Source organism: Rhinolophus sinicus, chromosome 7 (genome assembly GCF_057876585.1).
Source record: "Rhinolophus sinicus isolate RSI-liver-muscle chromosome 7, RSI-T2T, whole genome shotgun sequence".
Classification (NCBI taxonomy): Eukaryota; Metazoa; Chordata; class Mammalia; order Chiroptera; family Rhinolophidae; genus Rhinolophus; species Rhinolophus sinicus.
Window position 1 is genome coordinate 44,249,081 of NC_142507.1, and position 19,871 is coordinate 44,268,951.

The window sequence follows — 19,871 nt, forward strand, 5'->3', positions numbered from 1 at the left end:
TTAGGATTCCTAAACGAGAGTTCGGTTTAGAAGGCAACCAACATTAATACTTCAGCATGAAAAAAAATTTTTCTTTTTTTTTTCTCTCTATTCCTCTGCTTCACCTGACATGATTCTGCTCCCCTCAGAATGTTTGGCACCCACTGGGCATACAGCAAATACTGGTTCCACCATCGCACCCTCCCAAGTTTCCCTCTCTTCTCTGTTAATGTCACAGCATGAGACAGCAGCCCCTCTGGCTCTGCCAGCCCTTCCCTGGGTGGCGGGATCTACCATGTTGATTGAGACGACTAGTAAGAGGGTCTCTTTTTCTTTTTTTCTTTTTTTTTTTTTTAAATGTTTTATTGGAGAACAGTGTGTTTCTCCAGTGCCCATCAGCTCCAAGTCGTTGTCCTTCAATCTTAGTTGTGGAGGGCGCAGCGCAGCTCCAAGTCCAGTCGCCGTTTTCAATCTTTAGTTGCAGAGGGCACAGCCCACCACCCCATGTGGGAATTGAACTGGCAACCTTGTTGTTGAGAGCTCACGCTCTAACCAACTGATGGCTGCCCCGCCCCCTCCAGAGGTTCAGCGGCAGCTCATTGTCTTCAATCTAGTTGTGGAGGGCACAGCTCACTGGCCCATGTGGGAATCAAACCAGCAACCCTGTTGTTCAGAGCTCACGCTCTAACCAACTGAGCCACCCAGCCGCCCCAAAGAGGGTCTTTTCCTTAACCCGCCACCTGTATTACATAGGTGCTGACTTTCCCAAGATCCTGTCATTCGGCCTCCCCTCATGGGTGAGAGGAAAGGCACAGGCCCCTTTTCTAGCCCCCGTCCACCTTGCCCTTCGCATCACCGACCGGTTGGATGGGTTGGGGACTTGGAAGGAGCAGCCAGGATTAAAGGGACGCTACGCATGCAGTCTTCCCAGTTTGGGAAGTAGGACTCGGAGCTGGGACCAGGCGCTGGCCACTGCCTGCCTTTCCTGGGAGCCGAGGTGTTGAAAGAAGATATTTGATCCCTACACTCGCCGCAGGGTCCTGTAGGCTAGCTGTGCTTCGGAATCCTTTGGGCCTTGAAATCCCTGGTGCAGAGCCTCGCCTTTTATTTCCTGGGATATAAATGGACCTATTTGGACAGATGCTTAGAATCCCAGATCAGGGATTCTAACACCTGCTTGCGTCGGTCTGGCCCGGAGCTCCCTCGGCCCGTCGTGCACTGAGGTGTGGCAGGGCAGGCTGGACGCTTTGCGTGGGTACTGGGAGCCTGTCGGGGGCGGAGTGACCAGCCTTGGCACCTTTGCTCGGGGAGCTGAGTCTATGCAGCTTTTTCAGTTGCTGCTTGTACCCCATTTGGAAGAACCTCTGTTTTCGTTTTTCAGGGGGGGATGTGGGCTTAAAAAAAATTGTATGCCTGACAGCCTCCCATTCCCACCACTTGTGCACCGATGACTGCATGCCTGCTGCCTTGCAGACACCCAGCCCCTGGGACACAATGCCTGGCGTGGGGCCAGTAGGGGGGCTGGAGGTGGGGACGGCGCTGAACACCCAGCTCAGCTTCCTTCCCCGGTGCCCTGCCCGGCCCTCCATAGTCACAATGGGGAAAGGAGGAGCTAGCAGACTCAGTGTCCCCAGTTGGGGTGGAGAGCCCTGGCAAAGCCGGTTAGGAAAAACTGGAGTAGAGTAAGTCTGGGGCCAGATGTTGCCAAAAAGAACCAGGAGATGGGCCAAGTCAGGAAGACCAGTGCACAGGGAGTGAGCAGAAGGGGAGAGTTGGGGGCTGGGGCAGGAGTGATGTCCTCCAGCCTGGAAACTGGGATCCACTCGGGATTTGAGCAGGCATGAGAGAGGTGGCAGTGACCATCCGAGGGCCTGAGCTCCGGCAGCCCAATGACAGTGCAGAGACGGAGCTAGAGGGAGGGGTGGGGACCAAGGCTGCTCAGGCAGCTGGCACTGGACTAGAACTGGCCTGCGAAGCTAGGTGGAAAAGCCCCACAGGGACAGAGGGGGCTGCAGAACAGCTTGGGGAGGGGCTTAGGGACGGAGAGTTTGCTCTTGGAGGTCGCAGCTCCCATGTCCTGGGGAGAGGACTGAAGAGCAGAGTGAAAAGTGGGCCTTGGGAGGTGGCTGGAGCCAGGCTCAGCTGAGGGCTCGCTGGCAGGTGTGGGGTCGGGCTGACAGCCCTGTGCTCGGGGCTGCACGCACACAATGAGGAATGAGTCCTGTCTCCCCTGGAGGTGCTCACCATCCAAAGGGGAAGAGAGAATGCAAAGGACGTCCCGTGGTGGGTACAGGCCCACACAAGGCCTCCGGGGAGGGCTTCTCAGAGGAGATGCCCTACTGTCGACTGCAGAGGGAAGATGGGTACAAGTCAGCCACGCTGAGGCAGTGGGGAACCGACTCCTCAGGGAGCAGCCCATGCAAAGACTTAGAGGCAGAGAACCCCAGGCTGGGAGCATTCTGTGAAGTACCTCATGGCCCTGGAGGGTAGACCAGGGGGTGACAAATGCCCAGAAATAAGGCTGAGCTTGTCCATTGGTGTCTGAAGTGGGCAGAGCTGGGCCTCAGGACACCCCGAGAAGACGGGCCGAGTGAGGAGGACGTCCCAGGATCTCGGAGACATTTCCTTCACCTCCTCTGTCCTCACAGACCCAGGCGGCCTCCCTTGCAGCTGCAGGCTCCAGTCCCTGGTCAGGAGGAGCAGACGAGGCACAGGCACAGGGTCGGGGGGAAGGGAAAGCAGCCGGGGAGTAACATGTGCGATAACGGGTGGCGGGAATGAGAAAACAAAACCTGATTCTTCCTTTTCATGGGGACACCTTCCGCCACAAAGCAACACCCCTGGAGGTGACAGGCAGCCTGGGGCTGGGTGTGAGTGGCATGTGCTGTGCCCGAAACTCCCGTCTGGCCAGTTGGAGGAAACTAGGGGGCGTCTGTCAGAGTGGAGAGGGCAGAAAGAGCCGCTGGGCAGCCCAGAGCTGGGTCACGGTGGGGAGAAGGCAGAGGGGCAGAGCATCAGGAGGTCATTTTTGGGGGCTGTCCCTGAAACGGGCAGCCCTCTTGAAGGACACGCTCAGAGAGGCATTTTGAGAGGGAACAGCTGTGGGAAGGAAGCCAGGGTGTGTGGCCTCTGCGGCCTGAGACCTGGCATGAAGTCGCCAGTCCTGCTCCCTTCCCTACCCAGGGGCCAGTGTCAGGGACCCTGGCAGGGCCAACTCCATGATGGTGTGTGTGCATACGTGTGCATGTGTGAGCACATGCCAGAATTTGGGGTGTCTATGGGGGGCTGGAGGTGGTGGGTAGAGGGATGTGTCGGGACTGATTGAAGGGCACAGAGAGGCGCAGATATATACCCTCCGTCAAGTTCAGAGGGCATCTGGGAGAGGTTTCATCACTTATTTGTCGTAAGAGTTGGATAGAGGAAGCTAGCGGGAGGCAGGGGACATCTAACGATAGTGCCCTGAAGTCTGAGGTCCTTATTTCCCTGCCCGGTACCCCCAGGGTTGGCCAGGCCCTTCCAGCCCACCTTTCCTCTGGCAGCGTGAGCCTGAGGCCTGGTGCCTGTCAGGAGGGGCCGACTCTACGGACACCTCCCTCTACCATGCCTCCCACGCCATCCAGTGGGAGTGGATTCCAGGACGCCCCAAGCCCCTTTAGGCCATTAGCCCCCAGGGAGGATGGCGGGAGGGAGGGAGGGAGAGATGTGGGGCCTGGCAGGGGCTCCAGCGACTAAGGCCTTAGAGCAGATCAGGGCCTGACTCTTAACACCACCAGGACTTGGCTCATTCAACTGTCTCGTCCTCGCCAGGATCGTGAGGGCCTGAGGGCTGTGAGGGAGAGCTGGGGTGCCGGAGGCGTGGGGCACGGGTGTTCCCCAAAGCACGTCCTCAGGCAGTGGGGTCCCCAGGCACCGGGGTCCCCAGGCACCATCTCTGAGCTCAGCCCGTGCCGCTGCGCTCTCCACACCCCACCCCACCCCCACACACATCCCATCTTTGTTCCGTGGAAAAGTGTAAACTGCCATTTGGTAAATAACAACCCATCTGGATGATATTTTTACACTGTACAAAAACATGTCCACACCTATTGTCTTCTCTGATCCTTGCTACATCCTGTGAGGTAATCAGGCCAGTATACATTCTTTAGCAGGCGAGACTGAGGCTCAGAGAAAGCTTTTTTCGCCCAGCATTTTTGCCCTGGGTTACCTGGTTAGCCTGGACCGAAGGTCAGGTGGTCCAATGTATACTGAGCGTCTGCTGTGTTCCAGATTGTGTGCGACCCTTAGGTGCATTATGTTCTTTACATCTCAGCAGCCCTGCATTATCCCCGTTTCACAGATGAGAAGAACAAGGCTCCGAGAGGTCAAGCCACATGCTCAAGCTCACACAGTGACAGAAATGGATGTCCTCTCCTGGCTGCCTCCAAACCCAGTGCTCATGCTGTGGTATTGGCAGAAGTGCCTTAACTGCCCTGGGGCGGGGGAGTGGGGGGGAGTCACCTGAGGTGGATTGAAAGCTGGACACAGGCCCCTGCTTCCCCCTTGCATTTTTCAGAGCCCTACAGGAAATGTCAGTGGGAAGAACAGCGGACCCCCTCCCCCACAGGGCTCTGGGGAGCAGGTGTGGATGTGGTGGGGTCTGAGTTCAGATATCCACCTGCGAGGAGGGTGCAGGGGAATTGCTTCAGGGAGACGGGCCCTGTGCCCTCTGGGAAAGGGGTCTCAGGCCTGAGGGTTGGAGGGAGACCAGGCAGGCCCAGCACCGTGTCCAGCAGGGAGCTTTCTAGCTCGGGCTTAGGGTCCAGGAACATCCATACACCCTGAGGCCACGGGGCCACAAAGCAGGTGGGGGCCCTGAGCAGGTGCCTGAGCCAATCAGGAGGCCCCTGTACCTGCCAGGGAAGTGGGCCAGGTGTAAGGTGGGGCCCCACGCCAGGGAGGGTATTCAGTGAGCTTCCAGCTTATTTGCATGCCCTAATTAACCATAAAATGAGCCCCCGGGGCAGAACTAAGCCATCAATTTCTGCTACTTCCACTAGCCCCCCCTCACACATAGTGCTCCCCACCCCTGCTCTCCTGCATCGCATAGGCCCCCCGGCATTCCCGTTGCCCTCTTCCCTCAGCTTCAGTAAGTGTCCATCACTGTCGTGGCAGGAGCCCAGAAGGGGGAGGGAAAAGAAAAAATTATGGGGCGGGGGGAGCCGGTAAATGAATCAGCCATTAGCTTTCATTAGCAAAGCATGACATGATAGGGGCAGTACATCAGCCCTGTCAAGACCCAGGCCGAGTTCCCCCACCAGACGTCAGTATCGCATTTATTATCCTGAATACGGCGGGAGGACAGGTTTGGTGATGGTTCCTCGACGTGGCTTTGGAGCAGATATGGACAATCTGTAGGGCAGTGTGAGAAGCACAACACTGGCCTTCGGTTGCAACGGTTTCAGTCCCAGCTCTGCTGCTCTGACCCTGGGCAAGTTGCTGAACTGCTCTGAGCCTCTCCATGCAAATAAGAGTAACAGCAGCCACTTCCAGTGTGGTGAGAAGGCAGTAAGAATGCAAATGACTGTGCCCCACCCCTCAGTGATGTTAGCAGCAACCGTCACTCCCATTGTTTTGTTCTGGCCACGTTCAAGTTAAGTTTTCATTCACTGGCATCCCTTGAATCCTTCTAACTGGTGGGTTAACTTGTTTCTTTCTTCCCACTGGGCCCCTTGAGTCAGGAACTGGGTCCTTTGCATTGCTCTGGCCTTATAGCAATGTTGGTCGTTCCCACATACTTGGCATTGGGAGGGACTCACAATTGGTCTGAATTGCTGTGACTGGGCCACAGAACAGAGGAGTCAGATGAACGGCCAAGAGGTGACTTGGTTTCCTGTAGGATCATTCTGACACGGAGCTGGTGCCTCGTGGAATCGTTGGTTGGATGGCTTCTCCGTCACCCCGCAGCCCCCAGCTCCCTCCTATCAGGTCTCAGATGTCTTCCCACTCACACATTCTACATACAATCACCTCCATCACCCACGGCAGCCCCCGCCAACGGGCCTTCACCTGAAGTGTCAGAATTCTGTGGGGACACACAAAGGACTGGCAGGCAGGCTACCTCCGTGGGCAAACTCCAGGGAGAAGGGGAGAAAGGATGGGGGTTTGGGGCAATCCTGCTTCAAATCCTGGTTCTTTCATTTGCCAAGATGACGACAGTACCTTCCAGGATTGTCACACTGCTTGGCCAATAGTGAGCTCTCAAAAAAGAATTAGCGCCTTTCCTCCTGGAGCTTTGACCACCAAAAAAAAACGACACATCCACCATTTGATTGCCTAGGAATTTGGGAGTGACCCCAACCACCCCGCCTCCAGCAGTTGAGGCGCTCACTCTGAGCCCCCTCCCAACATCTCCGCCCCGGGGGGTCCGGGATGCAGGAAGCGCCTTGTTATTTTTCTTCTCCAGTTTGCTATTAACGATCTGAGGGCAGGAAGGTGTCGTGCCTCTAATTGCAGCTGTCACCCCTCATCAGGCAGAGGGGAGATGGGCCAGGAGGGGAGGAGACAGGGTGTGCCCTCCCAGGCTGGCTCTGCGGGAACAGGGACCTACATTGTTTTTTCCCAGCCAGCGGGTGTTCCTGGCCAAAGTAGGCAGGCTGGTGGCTTCCAGGGGGGGCGGCTGGGGTGGCGTCGCCTCTTGGGCCACGTGCCCACCCCTGCTGCTTCAGGAGCTCAGCTGCTGCAGGGGCCCTTCCCCTCCTGCGGGGCTGGTTCTGGGTCAGGTTGGAAGATGAGGCCCAAGGCTGCGCCTGGTGCAGAGGGAGGGAGGCGGGAACAGAGCTGGGAACGTGAAATGAGTGCTTCCGAGTATATCATTTGGGTTCACCTTGGAGAATGCACACACCCCATATCCTGGGTGGGGGTTCAGGGCTGGAGACAGGGCTGGGCAGGAGTGTGTGTGAGCCTGGGGCCCGGCTGCTGCCCTCGGCCAGCCCTGCACTGGGCTGGGGAGGCCTGCTTCCTTGTCTGGAAAGTGGGGATAATACCCACCTTACCTGCCTGCTTATAAAGGCAGTAATAGATATGAAGAGGCTTTCCAGTGTTTAAAGTGCTATACAAATATCATCATTCCTCTGCATTTGGAAAGACAATAAGAGGCTGCCCCAGGTATTCCTACACCTACACTCCTTATTCAGGCATTTCTCAGGATCCAGGTGCCAGGTGAAATCGCAAAGACACCAGGAACAGGTACAGGTGGGTATCTGCCTCTCTGTTGCTCCCCCTCCCAGGACGGCTGAGGTTTAATACCTGTGCTTGGAGCAGCGCTTTACCAGGGAAGCAAACAGTTATAAGGCTGGGACTGAGAGACTTTCCTGGGGGCCTCTCTGGGGAACCTGAGGCCCCAGTGCCCTCATCCACACAGGATGTTAAAGGGTCTTAGGGGCAGTGCAGGAATGTCAGAAGGATTTCCTGGTCCCCTCCCGCTCCCCCCGCTGTCACCTCCAGCCCCTTGTGACACACACACACACACACACACACACACACACACACACACACTCTCATCTCTTCCACCAGCCAGCCCGTCACAACCTCTCCCAACCACAGCCCCGTCTGTCCTGCTCCAGCTGCTCTTGTGTCCTCTCCCTCCTTCCTGGGGGACAGGAACTTGGAGTCAGGCTTCTGAAAGCCACAGCCCTTGCACACCCTCCTCCCCCAGCGTCCCAGCTTGGGGACCTGGCCATTTTGGGTTCAGTTAACTTTCTGTCTCTAGGACTCAGACCCAAACAGCTGTGTTAATATCAAAGCCAGAGGGGGACGCCTCCAGGGCTTTGGGGAAACTTGTGGCAGGGCTTTCCCCTCGCCTGGGCTCTGCCGTGCCTGGGAAGGGGCAGTGTCCAGCGCCCTTGGGATGGCTCCGCTTCTTAACATTCTGGGAGCGTCCAGCTCGGGGCTCCGAGGAGGTGGGTGTCACCCAGCCTGGTTTCTCCTTCAGCAGCCGGTCCCGGTCAGGCCGCACGCTCCGCAAGAACTTCCTGAAGATGTTTGCGGTCAGGGCGAACCTGCGGCTGAGCTCCCGCGGCTGGCCCCTCTCTCCCTTGGGCTCTCCTCCCTCCCCAGTCTCACCCCTCTCCCCACCCTTCTCCAGTTCTGGCAAGTCCAGCCAGTTGCCCACCAGGTCTGCAAAAACGTTGTCACCCAACACCAGAGGCTGTCGATTCCGGCCCCGGGACATCAAGGTGGAGGTCCAGTCATCTGGTTCCAGCAGCTCCGGCCCCTGCTGGGCACAGCTTTGGTGCTCTGGCTGCTGTGTCCTGGGCTGGGGGGCCAGGTCCCTCCCACACACACTCCTGTGGGAGGGAAACTTGCTGCCGCTGCCAAGAGAAGGTTGGCTGGAGGTGGAGTGAGCAACAGGCCTGGCATGGCCTCTGCCACCCTCCCATCGAGGGGACGGGGGCTGTGTCCGGGGGCTTTCAGAGCAGCCTGGGGCGGGACCCCCTCCAGAGATCTCCAGCTGTTCCAGGGCCGTCTGCACCTGCAGGAGCTTCAGTTCCTGCAGGGCCCCCATCATGCAGTTCATCTGATCCTGCAAGCCATCGCCCACTTCCTTCATGGACACCTGCGGGGGACAGAGAGCACACGGCCCCTGAGCCACGGGGGTTGGGGGAAGCTGCCCCTCACTGGCCCTGAATGCAGACCGCCCTCCCCAAACACACACCTCCAGAGTCATTCAGCCTACCACGGACCCCACCTCTGTCCAGCCTAGGACAGTGCAGGCTGGAGCCGGGAGAGGAGGAAGTGTGACACCGAGACAGCTGCATCAAGGAGATGACATTCGTGGCCCCGGCCTCCTACGGCAGACACTCCATCGATGTACGTGTAGATGTATGTGTGCAAATAAGCCTGTCGATAATCTCCCAGCCGCCCTGTGAGGGAGTGACGACTATTGCTCTCACTTTACAGATGAGGAAACTGTGGCACATAAGGAACTGTCTCAAGATCACATAGACAGAGGAGGAGCTGAGATCAGTTTGCCGTCGTGGTGACAAAATGTCTTTGTCATTGTCTGTGTCTGTGCCCTCTTCCTGCTCTGAGCCTCCCTGAGATGGTGAAGATGATGACAACATTTGATGAGCCTTCACTATGTAGCACGACTTGTGCTAAGGACTCTACACACCTCCTCTCATTTCATCTTTATTTAAACCTCTGAAGTTGCTATTTGTGTTCTCATCTGAGCAAACGAGTTAACCGTGGTGGGGTGAGGTAATGTGCCTGAGGTCACACCGTTCATGGGGCCGGGCTCAAACATAGGACATCTCACCCCAACTGCCTCAGTCCTAGCTACCAACCTCTGCTCATCGTGGCTGCCAGTGGCGCTGGCTTGGAAGGCACCTTCGGGCAAGAGGAGGCGCTCAGACTCCCTGTGAGAAAGGGTAGGCGGGGGTTTCCTTTCCCTCCTGTTCACATCTGTCTGGTCAGGGGCGAGATACGGAGGCCAGGAAGCTGCTGCTGGTGGAAACCCTTGCCCAGCTCGTCCCAGCCCTTCGCTCCCTTCCAAACACCTGTCCTCTCCCAGCTGCTCCCAGACTTGGCTCCAGCGCTCTTCCTGCCTTCTCAGCCCAACTGGCACTGCTGCCCTGGCCAAGAGTGGGGACACTGGGGGCCAGTTTCCCAGATCCTTTGTGGACGTCGAAGGCCCGAGTCCCAGGTGCCAGCTGGAAGGGGCTGAGAGATTGACTAGGGTGAGGGCCGAGTGTGGAGGCTGGGCAGGGGATGCCTTGTCTGATAACATTCACGAGGTTCCGTCCCGGGCCCAAGCTGCCTCGGTCCCCCCAACTCCCGCCCCAGATATGCTCAGGTTACCAACAGCAAAACTCCTGTGCGGGGACCATCTGTTTCTTAAGCCCCCCAGAGACCCGTGGGGATCATCTTACCTCCCAGCCACGTCTTCATGCACACACATGCGCGCAGCTAAGCCCACGGGGTGGAGAGGTTGGGAGGATGGCACAGGCTCTGCAGGGCTGCATGGGCAGCTGACCCTCTCAGGCTTCAAGGTCAACCCTCCCCTGCCAACCCCAGCCCTGGCAGGGTGGAAGGCCAGGCCAGGCTCTCCTGAGCCAGCAGCACTAACAGACAATGGAGGACTGACTGTCCCTGGGGCCAAAGACGCCTTTGCCGAGTGGGGAAGTGCCCACACTGCACACCTTCCCCCAGACAGGGAAGGAAGTGGTGGTGTTGGGACCCTGACCGCCCTGGGGTTTGCCAGGCTGCCTGAGCAAGTGCCACTCTCACCTGAGTGGCAGCGGTGAGAGACACAGCCTAAGGGGCGGCTGTGTTTGCCGATGGCTCCTCGCTCTTACGTGTTTGACCTCCAGCAACCTGACTCCTTCTTTTTAGAGGCAGCTCACCTGCATCTGGGAAGACCCAGAGCAGGGTCAGCGGAGACACGAAGCCCCAAACCGAATTTCTCAAGGCCCCTTCCCGGAAAACTGTGTCTTCAACTTCCCAATTCCTGCTCTCATACCACTTTCCTCCTCACCCCAACCTGGAACCTCAGGGTCGTTTTTAGCTTTTCCACCCAACCGCCCCTGCTCCTATCCTCAGATGTGTCACATCTGCCTTTCGATCCCGACAGGCAGAAGCCTCCTGCACGGCCTTCTAGCCACCAGGTCAGTCCTCCCAACACACACCTCTGACCGTGGCACTGACCACTCAGAATCCCATCTCTACTCCCATGTCAGAACCTCTTCGGCAAAAGTCCGACTACTCCAGTCCCTGCCGCAGCTCCTCCAGGCGTGTCAAGGCTCACTCAGGCAACATTTACGGAGAATCTACGACTTGAGGGAGGCCCTGAGACCTGCACATTGTTATGTCTCCCCAGTCATGACCTGGCACTTGCTACGTGCCCATAAGACACATATGGAGTACCACAGAATACCCCCAATCATCCTTCCAGATGGCTTGCCGCCCTCAGCCTGTAACTCACCACACAGGGAGAGTCAGGGATATATCTCAAGGTTTCATTTCACCCAGAGGCAAGGAGTCTGAGCGAGCAGGATTCCTTCCAGAAGGCAGAACACAGGCCCGGTCAGAAGCAGAGGGAGGAATGAAATGACCCCATTCAATCTCTTCCAACATGGAAAAATCTTTAAGAAATAATGCTGACATTTCGTACCATTTTCCAGGGAGGACGAATGTGTGGGTATGCATGAATGCAGGGCTGCCCATAGGACACAGGCCCCATTTAAGTAAACAACAGCTGAAATTACACCCACGTGGAAAATGATATTCTGTATTGGTTAAGATCTTGGGTTCTGGAGACAAATGGGACGGGGTTCAAATCCCAGCTCTACTATGTGATACCTGCGTGATCTGGGCAGGTTATTTAAATTCTGTTTTCTAATTTCTCCAGTCTTTAAAATGAGAATAAGAGTTCCTGCCTCGTACAACTTCGGACAGATTGGGTGAGGTAGCATGTGTTTATGTGTGGCCTACAGGTGAATTTGGGCTGTTATCTTAATTTAAGACTTCCTATGAGCTCGCAGAACATTTCCTCCTCAGTGAACCTGACGCATTGTAATGACTGGATTCCATTCATCTATCTGGTCTGATCAAGTAGAAACGCATCTCTTGACCTGTCCCTTCTCTCCCACCCCCACCCCACACAGAGGAAGGAAAGGGGAAGCAAAAGGAAGCCTCGGCGCCCTCCTGCCCATCGTCTCACCATCGAGGGTTGACACTGCAGGTGAGGAGGCAGCTGTGAGCCGGATGAGAACGGAAGAAGGAAGCCGGAGTATAGGAAACAGGGAGGCCAGGGAGAGGGGGCGGGGGGGGGGCAGGAGCATCAGCTGGGTCTTAGCTGAGAGGCAGCGGCCTTTCCCACCCGAGGGGAATGATGTCACCCCAGGAGAAAGAGCCAGGGGGCAGGCTGTTGTCTTGTCCAGAGCGTGGGACCGGCTCAGATCCCAGGGTTTCTCTTGCCTCAGGAACCCAAGGGGGAAAAGAGAGAGCATTGTGGGCTGGGAGCAAAGGAGAGGGGCCAAATCAGAGGAAATCCCAGCTAGACCTCGTCAGCACTCAATTCCAATCTCCACGCTGGAGGGTGCTGAGTTCCTCTCTGGCCTCTCAGTGGCTCATAGCCCCACGTCCTTCCACAGGACGGGGACCAAAGCAAAGCACACCCAGCTTAGTCTGCGTGGGAATAAATCTAACAGCCACCTCTGTCTTTCTCCACCCCTAATCTCTCTCTCTCTCTCTCACACACACACACACACACACACACACACACACACACACACACACACACGAGCTAATGTGCTCCACCATCGAAACATAAAACCCTCCGTAAGTGGACCCCAGAGACTGTTCTGGGACTCTTTTCTGAGAAAGGCCCCAGAAAGGTCTCCCCACCCTCGTAGCATCCACACTACCCCACAGGCACCTCCTGGGCCTTGAAATGTTTCATTCTGAACATTTTCTTCACGTGAAGCTTTAGTCTTTCCCGCAGCCGCAGCTGAAACCAGCCGGTGGCCTCTTTCCTGTCTTAGAGCTGGATGCCTCCCGGAGCCCTCCCCGTGTCTGAAGAGCCGCTTGCTCTAGTCTGGAGACCTGGCCTGCAGACCTAGCTGACTGACTCCGGGCACACTCGCCAGCCTTTTGTGCTTTGGTTTCTGATCGTGTAAACTGATCACCCCTCCCATGTACACAGCACTTGTCCTTCCCTCTGCATGGAGGGATCTGATCCCACAATTACTCAAGGAGGCGGCGAGGCCGGAGTGATGCCCATTGGAAGGACGAGGAACTAGGAATCTGAGGTTCGTTTTCTCCCTCAGTGTTTCCCAAACATTCTTCCCTAGATGTCCTTCATGATTTGCACCATATCTACATATGGCCTAGTCTCCTGTTTAATATTTTATTTAAATCTACTGTTTATATAAATGTATTTATGTAAGAACTTATGTGAAACGCGTATCACTTGCCATAAACAGATGGTAACTCTCTCCATATATATCCGTCTCTAAAACGAGAAGGTTTTCATCTATCACTTAATGTCATCTTGAGCACCTCCAGCGGAGACACTCATCTATTGCCCGAGGTTCTGAGGCACATTAGTGGGGGACTGCGACCCCAAAGCTGGCCCTCTTCCTCCTGGCCAGTGGACTTTCCACATTATCAGAATCCCTGCTTTGTCGTGGGAGGAAACCAGGATAGTCAGTGAGATGTGTGTGCAAAGGGCAATTGCCATCATACAGGAAGAACAAGAAGTCTGGGAGGGACTCCAGGACCCAGCTCAGTTCATTTCCACTGAAGGTGTCTCTTCACTGAATCATCTGAAGAGAGAAGTGGAACTGTCTACCCGAGGCTAAAGGGGAAGGTGCTCCTCTGAAGTCAGACCCCGCCATCCTGGACCTCCAGACCTCAGCTCTCAAGGCATAGTATGGGGTCAGCTGTCCACAGACAGCAGCCTCCCCCCCATTGGCACTCGCTGGACCCTTCGTGGTGTGAGAGGTGTGAGGATGGGAACGTGTGATACCAGCATCCTCGGCAACCTTCCCAAGCCCTCTCCTAGGCCACTGACATCCCACAGCTGTGCCCTGCATCCATCCGTCCCCCACCCTCTCCCAGCTCAGCCAGAAGGCTTTGACGCAGGCTCCAGCTTTGCCCATGGACCTGGCAGAGTGCCTGCCCCATTTCCCCCACGCCCATCACTCACAAGATCCCCAAACAGTTCCTTTCAGCCCTCTGGAAGCTAGGAGGAGGTTCAGGGCCGGAAACGGGAAAAGCCTCGTTTTTTGCCAAGTGGCCCATTCTCCAGCTCAGTGAATGGGGACCTTCACAGCCCCCTGCTCTTGGCTGGAACTCTCAACAGGAAGGTAAAGTAGAAACTGTGCCAAGAGCTGGAGGAGAGAGGACGGGAAAGAAAGGAGGAAGAGTGAAACGGATGAACTCTCTCTCCCAATTGAACCATCTTCTGGGGGCCATGTGCTCGGGCAAGAGGCCAACGGAGAGAGGGGCCCAATTTTGCCCCTGCAGGAAACTGGCCTCTCCACCTCAGCAAGCCCGCTCTCCCGACCAGCTTCAGCTCCTGTCCACTGCAGTCAGTCAAGTTCCTTAGGCATCCATGTGACCTCAAGAATTTACCTTCCTTTTCTCCTTCCTGGTTCAGGTCTTCATACTCTCCTTTGTGGGCTCTTACAATAACCTTCTAACTCATCCTCCTGCCTCAGTGTCTTCCTTCCCACGACCTCCCAGATCCCAGGTGTATCTGATCAAGCTGCTTTACATGCATGTAGGAAAGGCCAGCCGCTTTAGCATAGCAATGAAGGTCCCCAGAGTCTGCTCTCAAGAACTCTTTCAGCCGTTACCCACTGTGTCTCTGGACGCACCTTATGTTCTAGCCAAACTCAAGTGAGTCTTCAAACATCCCCATTTCTTGCATCTCTGTGCTTTTTGCTCCTGCTGTTTCATCATCTGCCTGGAAATCTGTTTTTCTCCTGTTAAGGTCCCTATTTAACCCTCAAGGTCTAGCTCCAATGTTCCCTCTTCCACAAAGCTTTCCCCGATCCCCCAGCTGGAGGTCATTTCTCCCTTCTCGGAGCACTGAGCTGTGCCTCTCCTACAGCCTGGATCCGCTATCGACACTAGAGGTTTGCATGCGCACACAGTTGAAGGGTGCAGTTCCACACGCAGAAGGGCTGAGCTGGAATCCTAGCTCTGCTGACCATCAGCTCTATGACGATGGCCGACTCACTTAACCTCGCCACGTCTCGTTTATTAAACAGGAGTAATGGAAGTACCACTTCTTAGTGTTGCTTTGGCAATTAAATGACAATACATCGTATGCCTGGCATACCAATAAATGTTAACATCAATGAATGCTATTATTATCTCTCCTATGATATTGCGAGTTCCCTGAAGGCAGGATCTGTGTCTATTTGTATTTGTAACCATAGCACCAGTGCCTGGCAAAGTGCATTAAACATGGTATGGGCTCGGTAAACATGTTCTGTGAGTGAATGCACACCAGTCTGATCAGTCCATTATCGGGAGTTTACCAAGTGCTTACAACGCACCAAGAACTGTGCTACGTATCAGGACATACCGTTGGGAGGCACTTTGCCTACACTGTCATTTAATCCTCACAGTAGCTATTTAAAGTTGGTATTCTTAAAACCCCATTTTACAGATGAGAAAAACCAAGGCACAGAGAGGTTAAGTAATCTACCAGGTTCACACAGAGTCAGGGTTTGAGTTCAAGCCAATGCTCTTCCCACTGACCATCCTGCTTTTTCTAGTCCAAAGTGCTCTTCGCCCTAGCTCTAAACATAGAGGGAGACCGCATTGCGAGATCCCTTGCAAAAGCTTTTTTCTGCCTCAGGAAATTGGCTCTTTTTCCCCAGGAGCTGCAAGCTGTTCCTGCTGTATCTCCTCTATCACCATCTTTTCTCCTCCCTACTTTGCCTTTAGGCCTTGGTTCTCCTCCAAATGCCAGAACCTCCTGAACTTGTGGCCACCAGCAGCTAGATAACTGCCTTCTAGGAACAGCATGTTGTCCTAGGATGACCTTCTCCAGCCTCAGAGAAGTCCCTCTGCTGCTTCACCGTGCCTCAGCTAGGATGGACATGCCAGGAGCTGGCCTCCACCAACGTTCTCCACCTCCAGGAAGCCTTCCCAGCCTGTCTGTATGTCATGAGAATCGCTCACTCAGTTTTTATGCATTCTCTTTGCTCTACACTGATCTGAATTCACGAGGAACGCCCTGTGAGCATCTTACATATGCTTCCTCCATGTGCCGTGTCTACCCCCTTTGTTGGAAGTCCTCAAGGGAGCAGTGTGGAAGGAACAGCTGGTCCCAAGGCCTTGTGTGCAGGCGGGCCCCTCTTCAGCGGCTGGAGGGGAAAGAGATGTGCTCCCTGCTGAGTCTGTGCAGCCCCGACCCCCTCATCCTAATGAAGAAGTGTGTCAGCTGCTGCTACTCTCCTGCCACATTTCATCCCTGAAACCTGATCCCCGTCCCCTTCCAGGCAAGGGCAAAGGGCCAGTTCTCTAGACATCAACCTAATGGAGCCAGGATCCCCCAAACCCTCAGCCTCCCCACAGTGCTGACTCGTGACCGTACACATTTTCTGCTTCAGGAAATTCTGCTACTTTGGTTTTCAGGAACAGACTCTTCTTGTCTAGATTTTCTGGGCCATGGACAGGACCAAGATGTATGAGGGGGCCGCAGAACACCCTCGGCAGAGACAGTTTCACAGCCCGTTAATGTTTCCGTTTCCAGCAGGTTTAACCCACAGCGTCTGCAGGACGAAAGCTTCTGGAAGGGAATTTAGTGGAATAAATGAAGATTGAACTTGACTAGTATTACACGAGTGCCATTCCTGGGCATACGCTAACTTAGGGCAAAGCCAGGCAACACACAGTTCTCCTGGGTGGCAGGGAAGCTTCTGGCTGCTGGGATGAATAGACACACACGCGTGCACACACATATGCACACATACACACGCGTGCACACACACATGCGCACACATACACACACACACTCACTCAAGCTCATGACAGAAACCCACTGTAGGTCTTTCCCATCCCATTGCAGACCTGGGAGATACACAAGCCCATAACTTCTTATCACAGCCACAACCACGCTGCATTGAATTCAATCCCCACAGTCCTTACAGGAGCCAAAAGGCTGAGCCTGGGCTAACTCAGCTCTGCTTTCGCTTTCACACCCATTGGCAAAACTGAGGCACTGAGATTTGGTTCAGTGACCCAACCATTGGGCTTAGGTGTCAGGGAGTGAAGGAGACTCGAGTAGCTCTGCCTGTCATTCTGCTATGTCTCCTTTCTGGGCAGACTGGCACAGGGGAGGGGGCGGAGTCCCATGGGGTGGGGAGGAGGGTGCAGAGCTCTCCCATCTGAGTGTCGTTCTGGGCCCCAGGCCAGGCATTTGGCTTCCTCTCCAAGAAAGTCAAAGGCTGAAGCTGCTCAGACAAAGCGCCAAATGAAAGCTAGTGGGGAGCTGGGTGACTTCAGCCTCTCCCCTTCCTCCTCCTGGGGACTGGGGGCTCCAGTCCTTGGCAGGAGATGGTGCAAATCAAGATGTGGAGCTCAGCTCAGCGCAGATTCCTATTTGCCTTTTTTAATCTTCTGGCACCCACAGACTCTCTCTTCCTCCTCTCACCACCACCTACCTAGGGTGCTATAAAAAATGCAAATCAGTAGGATTTTAAAATGCAAGCCCATGCCAGGAACACCCACAAACCCTCTATTAAGGCAGATCCTGAGGTGGGTGGTGTGGTCCCAGATTCTATGCATAAAAAGAGGGTTCTGTTAGATTCTTTCCTCAGCACCGGCTTTGGACATCAGATATTATCTGTGATGACTTTGACCCTTCTTTCTGGATTGGACAAATGCATGGGAAAGGTCAGAATTGTTTATGTATATGTGGCCTGGGCCAGCTATTCCAAACTGACATTGGAAGCTTGTGAAAACTAATTTGGGACAGGACGTGATGGAGACTCTTCTGCCCTTCACAGAAGAAGTATTTCTCTGGGTAACTTTCCCATCAGAGTATCATCACAAAAAGGGCTTCAGGAGGAAGAACCAGAGAAGTAAGCATTGACCTGAGCAGGCCTGAAGTAGGACAGACAGGAAGAGGGCCTGGGCAGCTTGACCAAGAAGCATCAATAAGAACAGAACACCTGCTGCTTCAAGCTCCCCTCCCCCAAAGATGGCCTCCAACGCAGCTGCCAAGCACCCTCCCCCCGACCCCCTCCCGCAGGAAGAGTGGAGGGTCTGCAGGCAGGAGTGAGAGAAGGCTGTCATGGAATCTGGAGAGCCATGGGCTGCCACTTGCTGGATCCAGGTCTGCTGTTTTGAGCCTGGGTGCCCCTGGCTCTGAAAAGTAAGAAGAAAGAGGAAGGGAGAAAACTGACACTAAGAGGTCGACTCCAAGAGAAACAAACTAAAAGGGACAAAGAGAGGCAGAGGCGAGGACACAAGAGAGCCTGGTTGACGGTCTGAGGTCTGGTGCTGGAAGGAACAGAAAGGTGGCAGGTGGGAGGGGAGATACATGAAGTCGATGAAAACCTAACAGAGCTTTAGCAGGCAGTCACCCTTCCCCCACTTGGGGACCCCTCCCCACTGAGCTACTTCTACCAGCCCCTGCACCCCCGCCCCTTCACACTCCCTCGCAAGCCCCAAGCCCAGACCTGACATCTGGCTGGGCCTCCATTGCTCCCGCTCGCGATCTGCCAGGCGGGCCCCTCCTCCAAGCAGAGCCCTCCCCTGCCGTTCCAGCTGCCAGCCCCCTCCCTGCTGGCAGACAAGCCCGGGCAAACAGCCGGCCCAGCCGGCCCCCGCAGCCGCGCCAGCTCTGCCAAACCCCGCAGAGCTGGGGGCCTCAGGCGGTGCCAGCTCCCCTCGAGCGCCAGTCCCGGGCTGACCTCCTGCCCTGGGCAGGGTTCCTGCCCGCGCTCCCCGGCGTCCCGCCCGCCCTGCGCCCTCCTCGTCGCCCAAAGCCTCCCCTGCAGCTGGGCACTGGCGTCCCGCTCTTTCCGTGCGGGCACCTGGGTCCCACTCCGTCCGCGTGTCTGTCCGTCTCGGGGTGCGCCCTCTTTTCTCCCTGGGGTTCCTTGGGCACCTTTCACTCTGGGTGTGGTTTGCTCGGTCTCTGTCGCTTGCTTGTGTGGCCTCACTCCCACACAATCTTTGCTCTAAGTTTCCTCGTGGACCCTTTCCCTCGGGACAGGCTCTGCCCTCTGCCTCCCGGTGCGCGTTCCCTCTCTCCCCCCTGGACTTCCTCCACCCGCGCGCGTCCAGGATCCCGTGACCCGGCGGGGCCAGGTACCCACTGCGATGAGCTCCCAGCCCGCCTGGAGCCCGCTCTGCTCTTACCAGCTCCTGTTTGAGACGGCGCAAATAGCAGTCCATTTCCCCGCTCTTCTTCATGCGCTCATTTGCCAGGCTCGGCTCCACCAGAAACTCCCGTGTGGGAACACCCGCCCCACGGAAACCGCGCGCTGTTCGGGCTCCTGGACCCTCTCGCAGCGCGGAGCGGAGCTTCTGTTCCGAGGCCAGACTTGGAGCAGCTTCCCCGGCTGCGGGCAGCGCGGCCCGTGCCGGGGGCGGAGGGAGGAGTGGACTAGCCTATGAGCGTTCGGGGGGGATGCCTCCAGCCAATCAGAAGAGCGCACAGGGGGAGCGGGCTGGGCGGCCGGTGGTGAACTGTGTATGTAGCCTGGGTTTGCACCCCTGAAAGAACTGGCAGGGTGACACCTAGTCCTGGCCCGCGCGGCTGGGGCGGTATTATGCAGCCAGACTGTACTGACGCCCGCCAACAAAGCACGTGAGCCCTGTTTGGTCCTAAAGAGAGGGCACCGTCACACGAGTGGGCACTGGATGTCGGCCTCAGAAAGAGGCTGAGTGCCTTAGTGCCAACCCCGTTTCCCAAACTCCGATCTCTCAAGGAACAACCTCCACCCCAGAAGCCGCTCAGCAGCCCTTTTACACGCTGGAAGTGTTCACAAAAGTGGGCTCTGGAAGTGTGGCTCTACCCCACCCCCTAGTGTAGGGTCCTCCCAGCCCGTTCTGCGCCCGTGGAGCGGAGGAGCTGCCGCTCGGTCCATTCACTTATTTAACACAGAGCAATGGAGGCGCTGCTGTCCTCCCGGCCAGGCTGTAGGTCTGAGGACACTGAATAGCACAGGCAAGGTCTCTGATCTGAAGATCGCACATGGGGAGCAGGCAGGAAAGGGATGAAACAAACGGGGGAGGGGGGGGCACTGTAATTTCAAGTGGTGATGCTTTATAAAAACATAAAATGGATTAAGGGATGGAGGCTGCTTTCAATAGGTGGGCAGAGAATGGAGGAACAGGCCTTTCCCGTGACCAGGACCACGGTGTTGTCAGTTACCCAAACT

General features: G+C 55.9%; 1 protein-coding gene across 2 annotated transcripts; it reads right to left on the minus strand.

Moving 5' to 3' along the window:
• Window positions 1-5,185: 5,185 nt before the first annotated feature.
• On the minus strand, window positions 5,186-19,080 carry INKA2 (inka box actin regulator 2). 2 transcript variants are annotated; one of them, XM_019730433.3, is made up of 2 exons: window positions 18,847-19,080; window positions 5,186-8,572 (listed from the first exon to the last, which is right to left on the minus strand). In XM_019730433.3, exons 1-2 carry the CDS (start codon window positions 18,898-18,900, stop codon window positions 7,730-7,732), a joined length of 897 nt encoding a protein of 298 aa, XP_019585992.2. In that variant the 5' UTR covers window positions 18,901-19,080; the 3' UTR covers window positions 5,186-7,729. The 2 variants fall into 2 exon arrangements, with proteins under 2 accessions (XP_019585992.2, XP_088655613.1); XM_088799487.1 differs by lacking the exon at window positions 18,847-19,080 and adding an exon at window positions 13,667-17,673.
• Window positions 19,081-19,871: the final 791 nt, after the last annotated feature.